This window comes from Myotis daubentonii, chromosome 7 (assembly GCF_963259705.1).
Source record: "Myotis daubentonii chromosome 7, mMyoDau2.1, whole genome shotgun sequence".
NCBI classification, from domain to species: Eukaryota; Metazoa; Chordata; class Mammalia; order Chiroptera; family Vespertilionidae; genus Myotis; species Myotis daubentonii.
In genome coordinates, this window is record NC_081846.1 from 8943484 (window position 1) to 8961404 (window position 17921).

Below are 17921 nucleotides of genomic sequence, written 5' to 3' on the forward strand. Positions count from 1 at the left end.
ACTGCTAAAAGGAAAACGAAACAAGGGCGTTATCTCTTTGCTTCATTGCGAACAGGACAAGCGTATAATTGAAACCACACCATGTAACACCTTTCACATACTGCCTTCTGATGTCAGCTAACTGCTTACTGCCTGCTAATCTTATCTCCCGTCGATCTCGTACTGCATTATAATTAGCTGCACACACTGCATGGAGCCAGGACTCACAGTGCACACCCAATAAATATTTCTTGACTGACTGTGCACGGTGCAGGTAGGTTTTTCTTTCTGGCCTCACACGTGACTTGTTTCTGCCAGAGAGGTTTCAGCTTTGCTCTTCCTCTTCCCTGGCATGCCATTCCCATCACTGCCTCAGAGCAACGGAAAAGGACACTTCCTCTCAGAACCCACCCCGATTAAAACCATCTCCCCTCTCTAGAAGCTCCTTTTATAGACATGGTCGGAGTCATTTCAACACGATTTGTTTAAGATTCAGTCACTGGCCTTCTTATTTCTCTTGGTTCTGACACACCCCGTGCCCACGATATACACTCCTAAGAATAGGCATATATACAGTGGAATGTTACTCGCCCATAAAAAGGAATGAAATCTTACCACTGGGGACAGCGTGGATGAACCGAGAGGGTATTATGCTAAGTGAAATAAGCCAGACAAAGACAAGCACCATATAATTTCACTTACATGTGGAATCTAAAAAACAAAACGTATGGACAAGCAAAGCAAACAAACCCCAACCTGCCATATGGCTCAATGTCCAGAGAACATTTCGATGGTTGCCAGAGGGGAGAGGGGTTGGGTGGCTGGGTGAGAGAGGGGAGGGATTAAGAAGCACCGTAAGGATGTAAAGGACAGCAGTGTGACTCAGTAATATTGTAGTCCCTCTGCATGGAGTCAGATGGGCACTGGACTTACCATGGGAGATCACTTCTTAAGTTACATCAATGTCTAACCCCTGTGTGGTACACCCGAAACTAACATAATATTGTATGTCAACTTTAATTGAAAATTTTTTTTAATTATGAAAAAAATTAATTAAAAGAAAGACAGAATAGGCATTGAGTTTTGCTTCCCGTAGGGACACATACACGGATGTCCCTCCGCATGCGGTGTCCAGCCCACAGGGAGCACACTGACTCACAGACGTGTTCTGCAGCAGGATGACGAGATGTTCCGCATTCGTAAACAGTCAGATAGCACTGCTGGCTTGTCTCTTATCAGCCTGCCAAGAACGGTATTCATGGGATCAAGGCTGTGAGAGATGGCTCTTTTATATCAACAAGTGATCAAAACCTAATACATTTACACCTCAGAACTGCTTCCAGGTAAATTGGGTGACTAACAGAAAGTCTTCCAGAGGGAAGTAATCTATGGCGTTATATTTATTTGAGAAGCCTGTGCAATATTTGTAGGGAAATAGTTTTGATTTATTCAATCTTTGAAGGAGATTAAACGACATATTGCTAAGGCTTATAGGCCATCCTGAGCATTTGATACTTTCCGAACGTCCCACAGTGTGAGTGGAGCCATAGGCAGGTTGGAGCTCAGTGCCAAGTAGAGGCTGAGGTGTCTGCTCCTGGGCCTTTTCTGCTGTAAGTTAAGGAGAAGGCAACCAGGCCAGGAGAAGGCTGGCTGAGAACCCGTCGCACGCACATGTCGTCCACAGCAATAAAGATCCATATAAAGGCGAGATTAGTGGTTAAATATGTTTAGCATCGGGCTGGAAACCAATTATTTTTTGTTTTCTCATACTCCATGGAAAAGATAAAATTTCAGTCTCTTCTGTTTTGAACAAAGCATAGGCTAGTCCAGTGATTGGTTTCTCCTCAATGCAATGAAGGCTCTGCATTAAGAAATAAAATAAGTAGAAGAAGCTGGGGAAGTTACCTGGTTAAAGATAAGGGTACATGGGGCCTAACGCAGGAAGATGTGGGGGGCTTCAGGGCTCGTGATTAGACCTTGAATCTGAGAATGACTAAACCTTGCAGGGCCGGAGACACGGGGGGGGGGGGGGGGGGGGCGGGAGAAGGAGGGTTGGAGTGGGTGTAGACCCGTGGCTAGGACAGCATTTGACAGTGCTGGTTATAAATGGTGGCATTTAGAATGGGACCCCAGTACTAGGTGTTGAAAACAGGAGAATAAATTATTAAAGACTCGTTGCAACCAAGAAAGGAAAAATAAAATGGGAGGACATTTATTCCTCTTTTCCCAGATGTCTTTATTGAACATTTAATTGCCAAAGGGATTCTACTAGGTACTTTGGAAAAGAGAAAGAAGCAGTGGAACTTATCAGAGACAGGCTTTTGGAAAGAAAGGAATTATTTTTGTAATTTAGTAAGTCTATTAATGTCTTGTATATTTGAAGCCTTTTAAAGTATTTCTTCGTTTCCCCCCAACAGCATATTTCAGGTGGCACATTTCATTTTGCATTACAGTAAGAAATTGAAATGAAATTCACTTAAGATAGTAAATATGACCTCTCGAATTTTGAACATGTCATAAAATGGTCGAAATGAGTTTTTATTATCTGTGATTGCATTAGAATAAACTCAAGGACAGGAAAGTCATATTAATTCTCTCTCTACCCGTCTTGATCCCCTTACCTGAAATCAGAATGTGTGAAGAGACTTCGTCGTTTGTAGGTGGTTCTCTTAGTAGCTGCAGAACTTCCTTTGAGCTTTGTTCTTTCTATGTGGTAGCTGTGTATTGCCTCCCAAAGGCCAGCACCTTCGCTATGAAGTGGGTCACTACGGCACTGATCAGATCCTGGGCCACAGGCAGGAACCTGGGACCTGGCATGGGTTTCCGAGCTGGTCTGCGGGGAAGAGGGGTCATGGTTTTGCATGGACTTTGCTTGCGCCCGACAAGTTTTAAGACCATGGGGAACCAATGACCCTGTGGACACAGGGCCCTGAGAGTGTCTACCCCCTGGCAAGGCCGCAGTCGGGTGTGGCGGAGGGGAGGGCAGAGCACCGCCGTCGGAGGGTTATCTGTGCTCAGGGTTTTGTGTCCAGGGCCACCTCCATCACTGCCCAGACGCAGGACCATCAGTCTCAAGGCTTAGTTTCCCAGCTACAGTATGAGGACGGTGGGCAAGCAGCCCCACAGTCTGTGGAGAATCTAAGGATTCTGTTGCCGCACTTTCTGCGTGTCGAGCACTGTGTGAATCGCTTTGCAGGTGTGAACTCATGTCATCCTCATTACCACCTGATGCAGTGGTTAACTGTGCTTGCTCTGATTTTACTGATGAGGATACGAAGGCATGGAAGGGTGGAGTAACTTGCTCAAATCCCCAAAGGAGTAAGAGGCCAGGTTGGGATTTAAAGTTGGTTAGATTGTAATTACTTATTTTCTATCGTATAAGATAAGGGGGATCTAAATAGCAGAAAATAGGCAGTGTTTCCTTTTTGCCATGCGATACTATGGCTTTTGAAAGAGGCACCTTAGTTAAAACAGATGCTATAGGGACTTCCTGACTGACTTTGCCCATGAGTGGTTAGTGAGATGGGGACCAAGCAAGCCTTACCCTATAGAGAAATACCGCCTAAGAACATGTTGAACTTACATGTTAGTTTTTAAAACATCAATGTCACAACCGGTTTGGCTCAGTGGATAGAGCGTCGGCCTGCGGACTCAAGGATCCCAGCTTCGATTCCAGTCGAGGGCATGAACCTTGGTTTCAGGCACATCCCCAGTAGGGGGTGTGCAGGAGGCAGCTGATCAATGTTTCTCTCTCATCGGTGTTTCTAACTCTCTATCCCTCTCCCTTCCTCTCTGTAAAAAAACAATAAAATATATTTTTAAAAAAACACAGAAAATAAATGACATATATGGGACTAACTTGCCAACAGGTAGAGGAGGCACAACAGATAAGAAAACCTTCTCCATTCTGCCCCTCAATAGTTATCCCACCCCCCTGCTCCGCACACTAGCTGTTCAGTGACAGAGACTGGACATTTCACCATGAGAACTTCATTCCTTTGAGTGACAGCAGGATCCCGAACACAATGTCTACACCCTGGACATGGTAGGACATTATCCATTCAGTGCAAAACCAGCCAGCGGATACTTGCAGGCAAGTCCAGCCAGGAACAGGTTTCGGAAGAGTGAGCCTCGGGGTGCCGTGCCCGGAATGTTTGCTAATTGCGATGCCTGTGCTGGTGTCACCGGAAGATTACAGGCCCTCAGCCAAGACCACACTCAGAGAGCGACCTTTGGAATGGCGACTGCAGTCCCAGCCTGCACTATCTCAGCCTCTGGGGCAGTCGATGTAAAGGTTGCAAACTCATTCTTAAAACCTGGCTTCCCCAAGAGACGAAGAAGAGCTGGGCCTTCACTGACGGGCCTGCAGACAGAAGCCCTGGCAGTTTGACAAAACGGTTTCCCTGAAGGTGAGCCCCTGAGGCCAGCAGCTGGTTGCTCAGCCACACCCAGGATCCTGCCACCGATCCAGGTGCCCGACTCCGTCTGCGTCACTTCTGAGATGACTGACTGGTCACAGTACATGCAGGTTGATAAAGGAGGCCCGCTGGGGAGCAAGGCGGATTTGCCTGTTGGGAAAGCCCGTAGCCAGGCCGTGCACTGGGAACCCTGACTTGAAGCTCCCGGAAACCTGCAACAGTGAGTTGAGGTTAATTTTGTTGGAAAATCTTAGGCGGCACAGTAGGGGGTGGGCAAGAGGCAGGTGGGGCGGGGGGGGGGGGGGGGGGGCGCTGGCTGCAGAGCTCTCTGTCGCTGGATGCCCAGGCTCTGCCTCATCCCCTAGCATCGCTTTCCTCATGTGAATTAGTACATCAGAGGCTGTTTGCAGTCAGCAGCGCCCGTGGCATTTCAAGGAAGCAGGAAGGACCCGGCCGCTCTGCTGCTTTGAGAAAATCATTAAATGTTTTCCAGGAGACTCCCGGCTTAATGACTAAGGAATGCCGGGAGCTTGTTGAAGCCAGAATGTGCTCTGAAGAGATGAGGGCTTCCTCTAACTCGTGTTTACTCCGTAACAAATGAGCCACCTTCCCCAGAGCTGGCTCTGGACGTGGCGCCTCTGTCTGCCGGGTTTTCTCAGGATGGTTCCTGGCCAGTCCAGAGATTCATTGCAGAACCACAATGCACGTTGTCGTTGGAGATGAATGTGCAGCGCTATCCTTAAAAAGAAGCTGCAAAAGGTTTTTTAAAGCAGACAGCTCCCCCCCAACACACCCCTACCACCTCGAGCCTGCCTCTAACCTGAGCTGTACCAGGTGTCTGCGATGAGACTTGCAAGTTGGGCAAATCACAGCCCCAGTGTTGCTCTGCCCAGAACCTGGAGCCGGGCCCATTCCTACTCTCGTTTCCTCAGTCCCTTCTGTGTTTTCCTGTACATGTCTGTCTCCATCCGACCATGGGAGCTCCTTTGGGGGCAAGAGCTCTGGACCAGGAGGTCCAGCTCAGCCCTCAGCTTAGCACTTTCTAGCTGTGGGACTTGGGTAAGTACTTAGCTATCTGTGTTTCCATTTCTTTTTCTATAAAATGAGGATAATGAACTTCCTAGGGTGATAAGGAGAATTAAATGAGTTATTACATGGAAAGGGCTTCGAGCAGTGCGGGTATACAGTGAGAGTTCAGTAAGTGTTATTTTGTAACCATTGCCAGAATTCCCCAGAGAGCCTGGCCCGTTGTGGCTGTTCAGTAACTGAATGTCAAATCAGAGGAAAAAGCATTGCCCTTTCTGTAGAAATTGCCCGGAGCTAGCTGGGAGGTGGGGGAGGGAAAGAAGGAAGGGGTGGGCATGATACTCCTTTTTCAGCGTCTGGGGACCATGTGGTGAGATGCAAGAGAACTATGCTTGGTCTTTTGTCTGGACCCCTCTGGGACTTGGGATTTGCTCAGCGGGTGGGGGTGGGGGTGGGTCTGCCAACCTGTTACCGGTGTGCTTGGAGAGGGTGGGATTTATTCTCCTGAACCTCACAACGTGGCCACTTCACCTTTCCCGAGACATGTCTAAGGATGGCTCTGTTTTAGAGACTTGAGCTGACATCATAGCATCTTCAAAGAACCCAGCATAATTGAATTGCTGATACAAGTGGCTACTTGCCCCAGGCCCGGGTCGCCCCCATCTCTATGGAAACACATGTTTGCTTGAAAGCCTGGCCAGCAGAAGCAGAGTCAGTGTCAGGTCACTTAAAAAAAAAAAAGACACTTATTTATATTCTCAAACCGTCAGAGACCTACAAAAATAAAATAATTTCAAATGAAATAGAAAAGTCATGCCGTGGATGAATGCGAATGGAGCCCCCACGCGCCCTCCCCTCTGCGCTCGGGGTGAGATCCACGCATTTATTTTCGCTGTCCTTTGCTCTTTCGCTCCCATTTGCATTCTGCTGCCGTGGGGAGCTGGTTTGTCACTTTATGCAAAAATGGTTAATCTTCATTCATACGCATTTGGCAGCACTAAGATGGAAAATTCAAAGCGGGCCTGCCCTGGTGTGCTCCATGCTGCTCTCGGCCTCCGTGTGCGGCACACACAAGGGCGTCCAGTCCGAGGGCCGTGCCTCCCGGGCCCCACTTAGAGCTGTGAGTGAAGACTGGCTCCCAGGAAGGTCTGAAGCCGCATCAGCACATCTTGCCCTAGATGTGCTCCAGTGATATTCTTAGTGATTGCGAGCTTTTATCTGGCCCTGGAAGCAGGCCTTTTCAAAAGAGTATTGACTGTTAATGACCTGTTTAAATAAAACATTCCATTTTCTTTCTCCCCCCCACAAAGGACTTAGTAGGCAGTGACATTTCCAATCCAAAAGCTAACCCTGCTTTTCTAAAGAGGCAGAGCCAGGGCTTTCAAATGTGAAATTTTTGTCTGACATTTGCCCTTAAAATGCTTTTCAGTGAAGTTGCTCTAACAGTGGGTTTGGTGCATTGAATTGTCTTTGAATAAATATGCAACCTTGAGATTTCCCTCCCCAACTAAACAAAAAAGTTTAGGTAAATATCTTCGCGTGAAAACCATATTGCAGGCATCAGTCCGTGTTTCATTGCTTATGTGTCCTCATTCCTAATAATTAAAACAACTTCCCTCTGAGGAGCAGGCACTGCACAGGAACTTTATTGAACCGGGAATCCAGCCCCAGAAGAGAGAGCTAGAGCACTTGGAATATGAGACCTCAGTACTGAAGACCAGATAAGGAACAGCAAAGGAGTAGGGGGAAAGGGCAGAGGGGATCAAAGAGGAGAGAGATTAGGCAGTGAAAAAGTTAAGCAGCAGAAAACCTACATAATGGTAAATTTAGACAAAGTCCCGCTTTTATAGAAGGACACTCCCTCGCAGCTGGCATGCCAGCACCCATGGTGGTGCTAGGGGACAGGACACTTCGTCCTTGGCCCGTTTCAAGGTGATCCTACAGATGCCAACATAAAAAACAGCCAGACCTGAAGAGAATTTGTATGAGTTTATTTGAGCCAAACTGACAACAATTGCCGGGAAGCCAAATCTCAAGGGCTTGAAGAAATGCTCCATCCAGAGAAAGGCAGTTTTACTGCTTCCTTTCCACTTTAGAATCAAAGGAAGAGGCGTAAGGAGGGGGGCTACATGAAATCCATAGGTGGGGACGGGGGAGGTGGGAGAGAGCAGAGCATGGACATCTCCAGGAGTGGATGAAGAGGAAACCCGGGAGACACACGCCGTTCACACTGGTGGCTGCAGGATAGTTAGCCATTAACCTTTACAGCACATAGAGATGGAATTCCGGAACAAGATAACAGTGAGGCCTCGGCTCTGGGTGCAGTAGGTGTGCCCTGAGGGGTCTGGAACAGGGATTACTAGGGCATTCCAACCGGGATTATCTTAGATGCCAGAAGACCTTAGGCAGGCTCACTTCATGTAAAGCTTGGCCTTTGTCAGGGAAGCTACAGGCCTAGGACGTGACCAGCGCCATGACCCGCTTTTGGGTAGGAACGTCATGTTCAGGCCGGCCTATGCGGTAACCTTTGGTCTCCGAGTTTGTAAGACTCACCAGGTGCCCCCCCGCCCCCCCCCCCCCCCGAGCCTGTCAGGTTTAGTATGTGGCCTCTTTTTCGTCCACACAGAGAAATGGCCTAGTACATTGGAGACAACACCCACATCTTTCATTTTTTTAAGTTGAATTTTCAGCCTTTTGCTACCCTAGTTGCCTGGCACATTATAAGTGCTCCATGCGTGTGGCAATTGTTATTTTAAATCATTATTTTAAAATGTTTTCTTGTGTGTTTCCTCTGGTTTCACAATTCAATTCAAGTAAAGTGATGTCATACCTGAGAACACGAAAGCGAATCTAAGAGCAGTAATAGTTTCCAGAGAAATAAAAGTGAAACTTTATCGCCACCTGCATAATAAAACACGAGGAAAAACAGTCATCAGGAAGTCATCAAGCAATTTGGCATTTCAGTACATTGTCTTAACTTTTTTATATTTAAATGATTGCAAGAGAAATATCAATTTATATCTTTTTTAAACTGTTAATCAGATTGTCATATATATAACACTTCACTGAATTGTATTCATTAGCAATGGTGAAATAAACGTATTTGCCAGAATTGGTATTATTCAGTTTTAGTTTTTATAAAGAATATTTGTCTTTGTCATAGACTAATAGATTTTATGACTGGCATTAATGCATATTAAGTAAAATATTTGCATAATGAGTAGCTCAGTTTGCATAACTTTGAGCATGAAGTGATTGGTGGCAACCGTATTTGTGGTGTATTAATTTTCCACTGGAGAAGTGTATAGATGATATATTGGTGATAAATGGTGAAAATCTTTCTTTTGGAATTGATTTTTTTTTTCTAATATGTTTTTGATGATGGAAGATATATATCTAGAAAGAGGAGATTAATCTGTTATTTCATAAATAAAATTTCAGTCAACAATTTTCTTGATCTTTATTTTTCTCTAGGATATATATATATATACATATATATATATATATATATATATATCTTAGATGACAGCTATATATGTTGGTAATGTTATTACCAAAAAATAAAGTATAATTTAGAGGAAAAATATTTCAAATAATACCTAAGCTATTGAAATGTTGCATGAGTCTCAGAACTTACATTTCTGGTTATTGAATTGTATATGGATTTTTTTATATGCCTGGAACATGTATCGTGTATTTGAATAGCTGGGCCTCAGTAATTGGTTGGTTGCAAGAACAGTTTTAAGCGATAATAGGGATGAGAAACCACATTCTTTCCCAAGAAGCCAGAAGTCCCTTCTTGTGGACCTGCAGCTCTTGCGATCGAGCTCTGTTGGGATATGGGCATCACCCATGTCCAGGAGTGACGGAGTGACACACTGTCACCCGTGGTGAGCCAAGCATGATGGGAGGGAATAGGAGTTCTGTTGGGCCCGAACACCTGTCACTCACAGCGTTCCAGGTTTCCCGGGTTAACCCAGCGTCTGCGACTCCGCGGACTGGGGTTTCAAGGTGCTGAACTTCGGGCCTGTCAGTTGGGAAGGTGACACTATGTTTCCTAGAGGCAGAGTTCCTTCACTGTCCCACGGTTAAGATTCAGGCCGAGTTGCTCTGACTGTCCTGATATAGTTCATAGTAGACAACAGAATCCCAAGAGTAGGGGCACAGGACAGGTTCACACACAGGTTCATTGTCACGGGAGAGGCTCCAGAGACGTAAGGAGCACGCAGCGCTGTGCCGGTGCGAGGGGCGCTTTTGAGTCTTCTTGAGGGGCTAGCGCCCACACAGGGCCACAGACCCCAGCAAGCCCCTTCGGCACACTGCAGATCAACCCCTCCTGTGCCATAGTTTCCCTAGCATTTGTCCTGACTAGTGGCACCCAATTGGACTGTCTAGTCACTTAACTTCCTAATTCTTTAAAGCAAACCCAATGTACATTTTTTTTTTTTACATTAAAAGTCTTCATCTAGTGTCCACAGCTGGGGCGGATTTCCCAGGCCTCTGTGTCCCCGCCTGCAGGAAGCCTCGACTGCAGAGGGCATTGGAGGTCACGGGGAGGTGCCTGGAGAAGCAGCCCTCCACACAGGAGAAGAACATTTAAGGGAGTAAAATGAGCAAAGAACAGCTCCCTATAATTAGTTTTTATCTTATCTTCCCTGTAATAGCCTCATCCTACCCTCATAGCCAGCATTTTCCTTCCACACAAAAAATAATGTTGTAATTAATCTTACTGGCATGCGTGCCAAAAAAGAGCTTGCCCTGAGTCAGACTTTGAGGTTAAAGAGAAAGGGAATTGCCAAGGAAATATATGTATATTCCTATGGATAATATACGTATACACACCTTGTTTTGCCCTATGAATATAGCTCACCATTCAGTCCCTCCACTTCCTCGGACCTCAGAAATTCCTCCCTGATTCCTCTGTGGATTAAAACGCTCTAGCTTTAGAAAACGCCGCACACCCAAATCCTAGACATCAAAGCAAAAAAAACCCCAAAAAACAAAAAAACCAAAAACCACAAAACTTCTCTCAGTTTTCACCTATAAAGGCAAGATTAGATGTCTCCAAAAGATTTAGCTAATCTAGTCTAATGAAAGGAATGTGACTCACAGATCCATCCTAAGAAATAGCGCCAAATCCCGCCATCACCTTCGAACCTTTATAGTTCACAGGTTTAACCTGTATCTCTCTCTCTCATTTGCTCCCTTCCTCCTTCCATCCCTCTCTCCCTTCCTCCCCCATCTTTATTCTCTTGCACACCCACATATACTATAATACACAGAAAAACACCAAAAATATAAACTGTATACATGATGCCTACACTCCCATGCGAAGAAGAAAATCAACCGCCCACAAGTCACCGAACAGCAGGACGGGAGGCCGACTTGTGGGCAGTGTGATGACTGACCAGAGGCTTTGCCTCTCCTGTGTGGCTTATAAACAGAAACACCTGGTTACTTGTCCCTGTGCCCCGTGTCATCTCTGTTCACTGGTACAGATGATCAGGAGTTAATCCTCTCGGCTTTTACTAGTAACTCTCAGGGGCAGGAATAAATGAGGATGGTGTTCCGCTATTCCTTGCCAGCTCGTGTTATTTACTTCCTCCCATATGTCAAGTCAGAGGATATGAAATGTACCATTGGGGAGTTATTTACAAGGGAGGTGTGTTTAATGGGATGGGCACCCTTAGCAGAGCGTATGGGAAGGAGCTGCCTTCATGGGGATCGGGTATGCAGGTCTCTCCTGCCACCGTGCCCACGTGTATGTCTGTCAGCGGCTCTATCATGTGGAAAATTATAAAAAGAAAATCTTACTGCTTCTAATAGTTGGTAATATATAATAGTATATCTATAAGGATTCCTATTTGAGTGTTACTAGCGTTAAGATTATATATCGCCAAGCTTTCATCCTAAAATCAACAAAAGGTAATGAATCGGAATTTATAGTTTATTTAAGATCTAGTTTTAGAAGAAAAATGATGAGGCCCTGGCCGGTGTGGCTCAATTGGTTGGAGCGCCGTCCGTGCACCAAAAGGCTGCCAGTTTGATTCCTGGTCAGGGTACATGCCCAGATTGTGGGTTCAGTCCGCGATGGGATGCAACCGATTGATGTTTCTCTTTCACATGGATGTTTCTCTCTCTCCTTTCTCCTCTCTAAAATCAATAAATATGTCCTCGGGTGAGGATTAGAAAGGAAGGAAGGGATGGGGAGAAATCCAAGAATTTTTGCAAGTTATCCCTAAAATGTATCAACTCTAGATACACTCTTTGTGAAAAGACAAAAAGAATATAGGAAAGCATTTCCATGGTTCTTGATTTACAAAAAGCGTAAGTATGCAAGTAGGTGGTATATTGATATCTTAGCCTGTCTAGCTGCTAATCTGAACCAATATGTTCACTCATTTTAAGTCATTTATATGCTATTTCAAAAAGAGATCGAAACTGTTAAAGACTTAAGACCTAGCTTCCATCATAACAGTCTATGACTTAGAGCAGATGAGAAGAGAACACCTGAGCTCGATGTTAAGAATAGACATCGCAGCACTGGCCACTTCCCAGAGAAGATTGGACACCCAAGGCAGGAAACTAAGAGTTAGGGAAACAGAAGGATATGGGCAGTTGTAAGGGTCCATTTGAAACTCAGGAGCATGAATTTATGGTCATTAAAAATATGGTAGCCCTAGCCAGTTTGGCTTAGTGGATAGCGTGTTGACCTGCAGACTGAAGGGTCCCAGGTTCGATTCTGGCCAAGGGCACATGCTTGGGTTGCAGGCTCGATCCCCGGTGGGGGGCATGCAGGAGGCAGCCAATCAATGATTCTCTCTCAACATTGATGTTTCTATCTCTCTCTCTCCCTCTCCCTTCCTTTCTGAAATCAATAAAAATATATTTTTAAAAAAATATGGTAAAGGTATGGATGTTCATGATATGTTGGTAAGTGAAAAAGCAGGTTTTAACTCCTTTATATGCAGTGTTTCTTATATTTAAATCTGGAATCATTTCTCCTGTTTCTTCTTTAAGTGCATGATGTAAATATACCTGGTATGCAGGAAAGACTCACTAAATATTTGTTATATTACCTGTCCGCTGATAAAAGCTTTGGGACAGTAAGGGTTGCAAGACAATGTGTAGTTAATGTGGGTACACTTTTCCTCCTCTCATTGCTCTGACCACCTTTCTTTTGCATAATAAGAAACTCAGTTTGGGTGCATAGCCACCTGTCTTTGTCATTTTTCATGTCAATTCAGTATGAATAAAATATTGTGCGTTGTCTTCTAGAGTTATCGTAACTTGCTTTTAGAACATATATAAGACAAGTGCTTTGCTTGAAAGTATTTTTACATTCCACAACGGTATTTATGATTATGTCAGAGTGAAATTGTTTACTAGGTTGGAAGAGAGCATAAAAATAACACATTGGGAAATCAATTTTAAAACTTTAAAGTTAATCTTTTCCCTTCTTCTTTACAGGGCTCATTCCACTAGAACCAAGATGGCTGAACTCAATCCTCATGTGAATGTCAAGGAGAAGGTAAGATCAAGTTGCAGAAGCTCCACACTGGATGACCTAGTCTCTAGCTGGTGCAACTTCAGTTGCAATAGAAGAAGGGAAAAATGGTTTGGGGGATATTTAGTAAGTTTGACACACTAGGAAACCATTCGACGGAATCCTAAGTCCCATTTACTGAATTTTTGGTAAGCATATTAATTCATTTTCTCATTTAAGCTTGACCATAACCCCATAAAGTTAATACTGTTATTATTTCTCATTTCACAGAGGAGGGACTGAGACACAGAGAAGTAATTTGTCTAAATTCACATAGGCAGGCATCGCCAGAGCTGGGATTTGAACCCAGGCGGTGCCGCTCCACAGTCCATTCTCTTAACCATCATGTTGTTGCCTCTAAGACAGTGGTTCTCAACCTGTGGGTCGCGACCCTTTCGGTGGTCGAGCAACCCTTTCATAGGGGTCGCCTAAGACCATCCTGCATATCAGATATTTACATGACGATTCATCACAGTAGCAACATTACAGTTATGAAGTAGCAACGAAAATAATTTTATGGTTGGGTCACAGCATGAGGAACTGTATTTAAAGGGCCAGAAGGTTGAGAACCACTCTCTAAGAGCTGGAGTATTATGCTGCATCTTCAGAAGTAGTCTCGTGTAGAGATATCCGAAGCCTCACCTAGGGGTTGTGCTGTGTAGCCTGTAAAGTTGTTCAACACTGAGAGTTCATGGCCAACAGTCCCCCTCCTCATTTGTTGCAGGCTGATTACATTTCAGAGTCCTGCCACGCCTTGTCCTCCTCTTGAACTGTCCTCTCCTTAGGGTCACCAGTCACAACCCCTCACTTGCCACGTAGGCTGCTGTGCACTGTTAGCTCTTAATGATCATCAACCATAGACCATATAAGACCATGGAGAACCCATTCATTAGGGGACCATATAAGACCTTGGAGAACCCATTCATTAGGGGACCATATAAGACCTTGGAGAACCCATTCATTAGGGGACCATATAAGACCTTGGAGAACCCATTCATTAGGGGACCATATAAGACCTTGGAGAACCCATTCATTAGGGGACCATATAAGACCTTGGAGAACCCATTCATTAGGGGACCATATAAGACCTTGGAGAACCCATTCATTAGGGGACCATATAAGACCTTGGAGAACCCATTCATCAGGGGACCATATAAGACCTTGGAGAACCCATTCATCAGGGGACCATATAAGACCTTGGAGAACCCATTCATCAGGGGACCATATAAGACCTTGGAGAACCCATTCATCAGGGGACGGAGGCCCCAGAAGAGATTTGCCCCTGGTCATGCAGCAGAGAGAGACAGTCTGGGCGGGAACTCTCTCTCTGCCTTCCAGGTGGCCACTTCCCGCCTCCATTAAGGGCAGGAGTCTGTCTTTCGTCTCTTTGTGCCCCAACAGCACCTGAAACACACAGTGAACGATGAGAGGAGTGACATTTGTGGGGTTCTTACTTTTTTTCCTTTCACGTAGCAAAGATGCATCAGACCCCTACTTTGTGCCAGACACCGTCCTAGATGCTGGGACATGGCACTGAGCATGGAGATGAGTCCCTGCTCCCGTGGAGTTCGCTTTTTACGGAGGGAAACAGAGAATCAGCACAAGAACATGTATGAACAGTCATTTCCCACAGTGACAACTACCATGAGGAAAGCAGGGTGGTGGGCGGGGGGGAGGGGCGGCCACTTTAGATGCTGTTGGTCGGGGCAGCCCTCTTGGGGGAGGTGATATTTGAGCTGAGATAACGACAACAGGAAAGAAACCATGCACAGATCCACGGGCAGAGCGTCCCAGAGGGGAAAACCAAAGCAGATAGGCAGGTGGACTAAGTAAGCCGAATGTGTTTGAAGGGCAAGTGGTTGGTGTGGACACCGTATGGTAGGCAGAAGGGATGGTGAGATGAGATGAGTGAGGCAGGAGCCAGTGCTGGGAGAATATTGGCGCCTTACCTGTGCTCCTGTACCTCTAATGGATCCGTGGGTGGAATTCAGGTTCTGTGAACTTGGGTGGGAAAAAATACATTTTCTTCTTCACTAACACCTGAATGAAATGTAGCATTTCCTTCAGTCAGGAACGTAGGCAAAGGGAAAAAATATCCCCAGTAGCAGCAGGAGTCCCCGTGACTCTCACAGCTGTAAATCAGAGGTATCTTCACGTCCAGTTACATTTGCAGCACATCTCCTGCGGATGGTTAGTGCATCACTACTTCACCATCGCTGTGGTTATGGGGCCTGCACTTCACCGTGTTGTTGGATGTGGACTTATTACCGCAGCATAAATGTGTTTGTTCGTTAATATTTTAACTTTACTTCAGCAGGAGGGGTTTCCTTTGTAATCGGATGTGCTTTATTTCGTGAATTTTAAGGCCTTATTCTTAGAAGGACTCGCGGGCTTCACTGAGTTCTGAGCCTGAGACACAGCCACGTAGGGCTTTATTCAAAGGGCAGAAGCAGCTGTTGAAAGGTTGCATGTAGAAGCATGAGTCAGAGTGATATTTTCTAAAAGCTCACCCTGGCTCAGCTGAAAGCTCACCATGGCTTGTCGGCAGCTATGCTACATGTTTTCTAAATCTTCACAATAAGTGGGCTCCCTGTTTGGTGAGGTCACAGAGGCTTGAGGCGAAGCTCAAAGTCAGAACACGCTGGTCACCCCAAATCTCTGCGGACGCGATCAAAACCAACTTCCGCCAACATACAATTTCTTTGCAGTTGTATGTGTTACCGTAAAAATGGGTGCATGTTTTTTATCCATTGTCTCCCATACTACGCTCCACGTTTTTACTTGTGGACCACTGAGCGCGCAGGAGCAGAAAGATGCGCCCCTTTGATAGTGTGGCTTCAGATTCTCCCTGACCGACAGTCACATGCTCAGGGGAACACTGGGCCCAGCACCAAGCCTGACCGAAGACCCCCTTCTCCTAATGCCTGCTGACCGGTGGGGGGAGCAGCTCCTGCAGGTGGGCTGTGGGGAGGAAAAGCCCTTTAAACATCAGGGTCTCAGCAATTGATTCCCTGCAAATTACAGCTACTGGGCAGACCAGGATGGTCGCCTTGGCAGTCAGAGAGAGTCTCGCTCGGAACAAAGGTGGCACCCAGCCAGTGAGGGGAACACGGCTGGTCTGTGGCGCTCACCTCTGAGGCTCGGTGTAAACACTCATGCGCTGCTTTCGGCACCCCCTTATCTTCCTGCCGTGCTCCATGTCACACACGCACAGGAAGATGAGCAGTCGGTGGTGGTCCCGCTGTCCCACTTCAGAAACCGATGGAAAGCTTGGCATTATTTTGAAAGAGGGTGATATTTAAGTTGTAATTATTATCAATCCACATGACAATGGCAGCAGAGCCCTGCTAGCTCAATTAGTAAATTCCTTCTTCCTGGATCAGAAGGTTAATAGATTTTTCAGCTCAATAAAATAAATCATAATAAACAACCGAAGATTCTGATCACTGATAATTTTACATTGATTTATTTTCAGTACGTTTATTTCCTTTAGTTATTCGCTTTTATGGCCTTTTTATGATTACTTTGTTTCTCAATCTGTCACACAGAGCAGTGATATTTTAGTTCTGAAAAATTAAGAATAATAACAACTGTTATGTCTTAAGTCCTGAAGTATAAGCTTTGAGAGATCTGAGAACAGATCCATGTAGAGTTCTTATACGATGTCCAGTCAAGCGCTGTGGGAAGTGAAATACTCACTAAAGGCCTAGCGATAGAATGTGCCCACAGTTGCATGTCTCACTCGCGCTATTTGCGAAATCGCAAGCCTTCTTGAAAAGGAGATACAGGTTAATAGCAATGTCATCTCATTTTAGTCCTCTCTTTGCTATTAAGTAAAGCAAGTTTTAAATTGCTTCTAGAATCAGAAACTAGGGTTACCTGGGTGATTCTGTCAAAAAAGCAGCGTGTTTACGAGAGGCTTACCAAATGCAGTTGTTCTCACGTAGGTTTCATGATAACCAGCGATGTCTTTTGGTGTATAACTAGTCATATCCCACTATGACAAAAAAAATTAAAGAAAAAACTTGGAGGGAGGGAGGAAGGAAGGAGTCCTCATGTGTCATTTTGTTAAGGAGAGAGATACCAGAACCAAATATTTGGGCTAATGAGGGATCTTATATTTAGGGCATGCTCACTTACAGCTCTTTTCTAAATGACATATTTTTAATGAAATTCAACATTGGAAAATCATAGAGAAGCTAAGAATAGGACTCTGTCACTATTTCATTACTTCTCATATGAAACACTAGGGTACCAAGCCAAACTGATTTATAAAATTTTAGATGTAATTCTCAACTGAGTATGAAAGGATTACTGGGACTAGAATGAACAAAATAAAAATTTTAGTTAGGTATTTTCAAGCGTTATTATACATCAGTCTAAAAAGAACACAAATTCAGCAATAAGATTTGGTGATGGAAAGTAAAGAGGCTCCTTGTGTGTAAAATGGGGTTAATATTCCTGGGTGTCCAGCTTTGTACCGAGAACTAAACCCTAAATCACCCTAGAGAGCCCAGAACACTTGGGAAGTACGCTCCAGGGAGGACAAGTCGTGGGGAAAGTGTGCAGGTTGGAGACAGAAGCAGAGATGTGAGCTCCCCGATTATTAGTTGAGCGGCCTGGAGCAAGTCACTTACCTTGTATGGGCCTCAGTTTTCTCCTCTGTAGATTGGGTCTAATACTAATAACACCTACTCAACAAACTCATCAAATGCAGTAATAAATGTGGAGCTGTTTTATGAGCTCCTAATCATATAAACTATGCAGGATCCGGGGGAGCTCATCTGTTTATTTTACAATTTAAAAATGGAAAAGGAGCTCTACTTAGCATTTTTGTGTAGAACTCAAAATATAGATTCACATGGAACTGAGATTAGAAAGAAAACAAAATTTAAAAACCCCAGTAAGAAAGAGAACCATGAACACAGACAATAGCATAGTGAAGGTTTGGG

The 17921-nt window shown here is 45.0% G+C and overlaps 1 protein-coding gene across 5 annotated transcripts in view; it reads left to right on the top strand.

Annotated features, from left to right (window-relative positions):
* SPATS2L (spermatogenesis associated serine rich 2 like) overlaps nt 1-17921 on the top strand; it is a 145258-nt gene that overhangs the window by 62795 nt on the left and 64542 nt on the right. For 4 of the 5 annotated variants that reach the window (XM_059702685.1, XM_059702684.1, XM_059702687.1 and 1 more), the window contains one exon: nt 12894-12954. In XM_059702685.1, the coding sequence (XP_059558668.1) occupies nt 12916-12954 (39 nt within the window). In that variant the 5' untranslated portion in view covers nt 12894-12915. Of the gene's footprint in view, nt 1-4271; nt 4618-12893; nt 12955-17921 lie in introns of those variants that run through there. The other variant, XM_059702683.1, reaches the window with a different exon arrangement.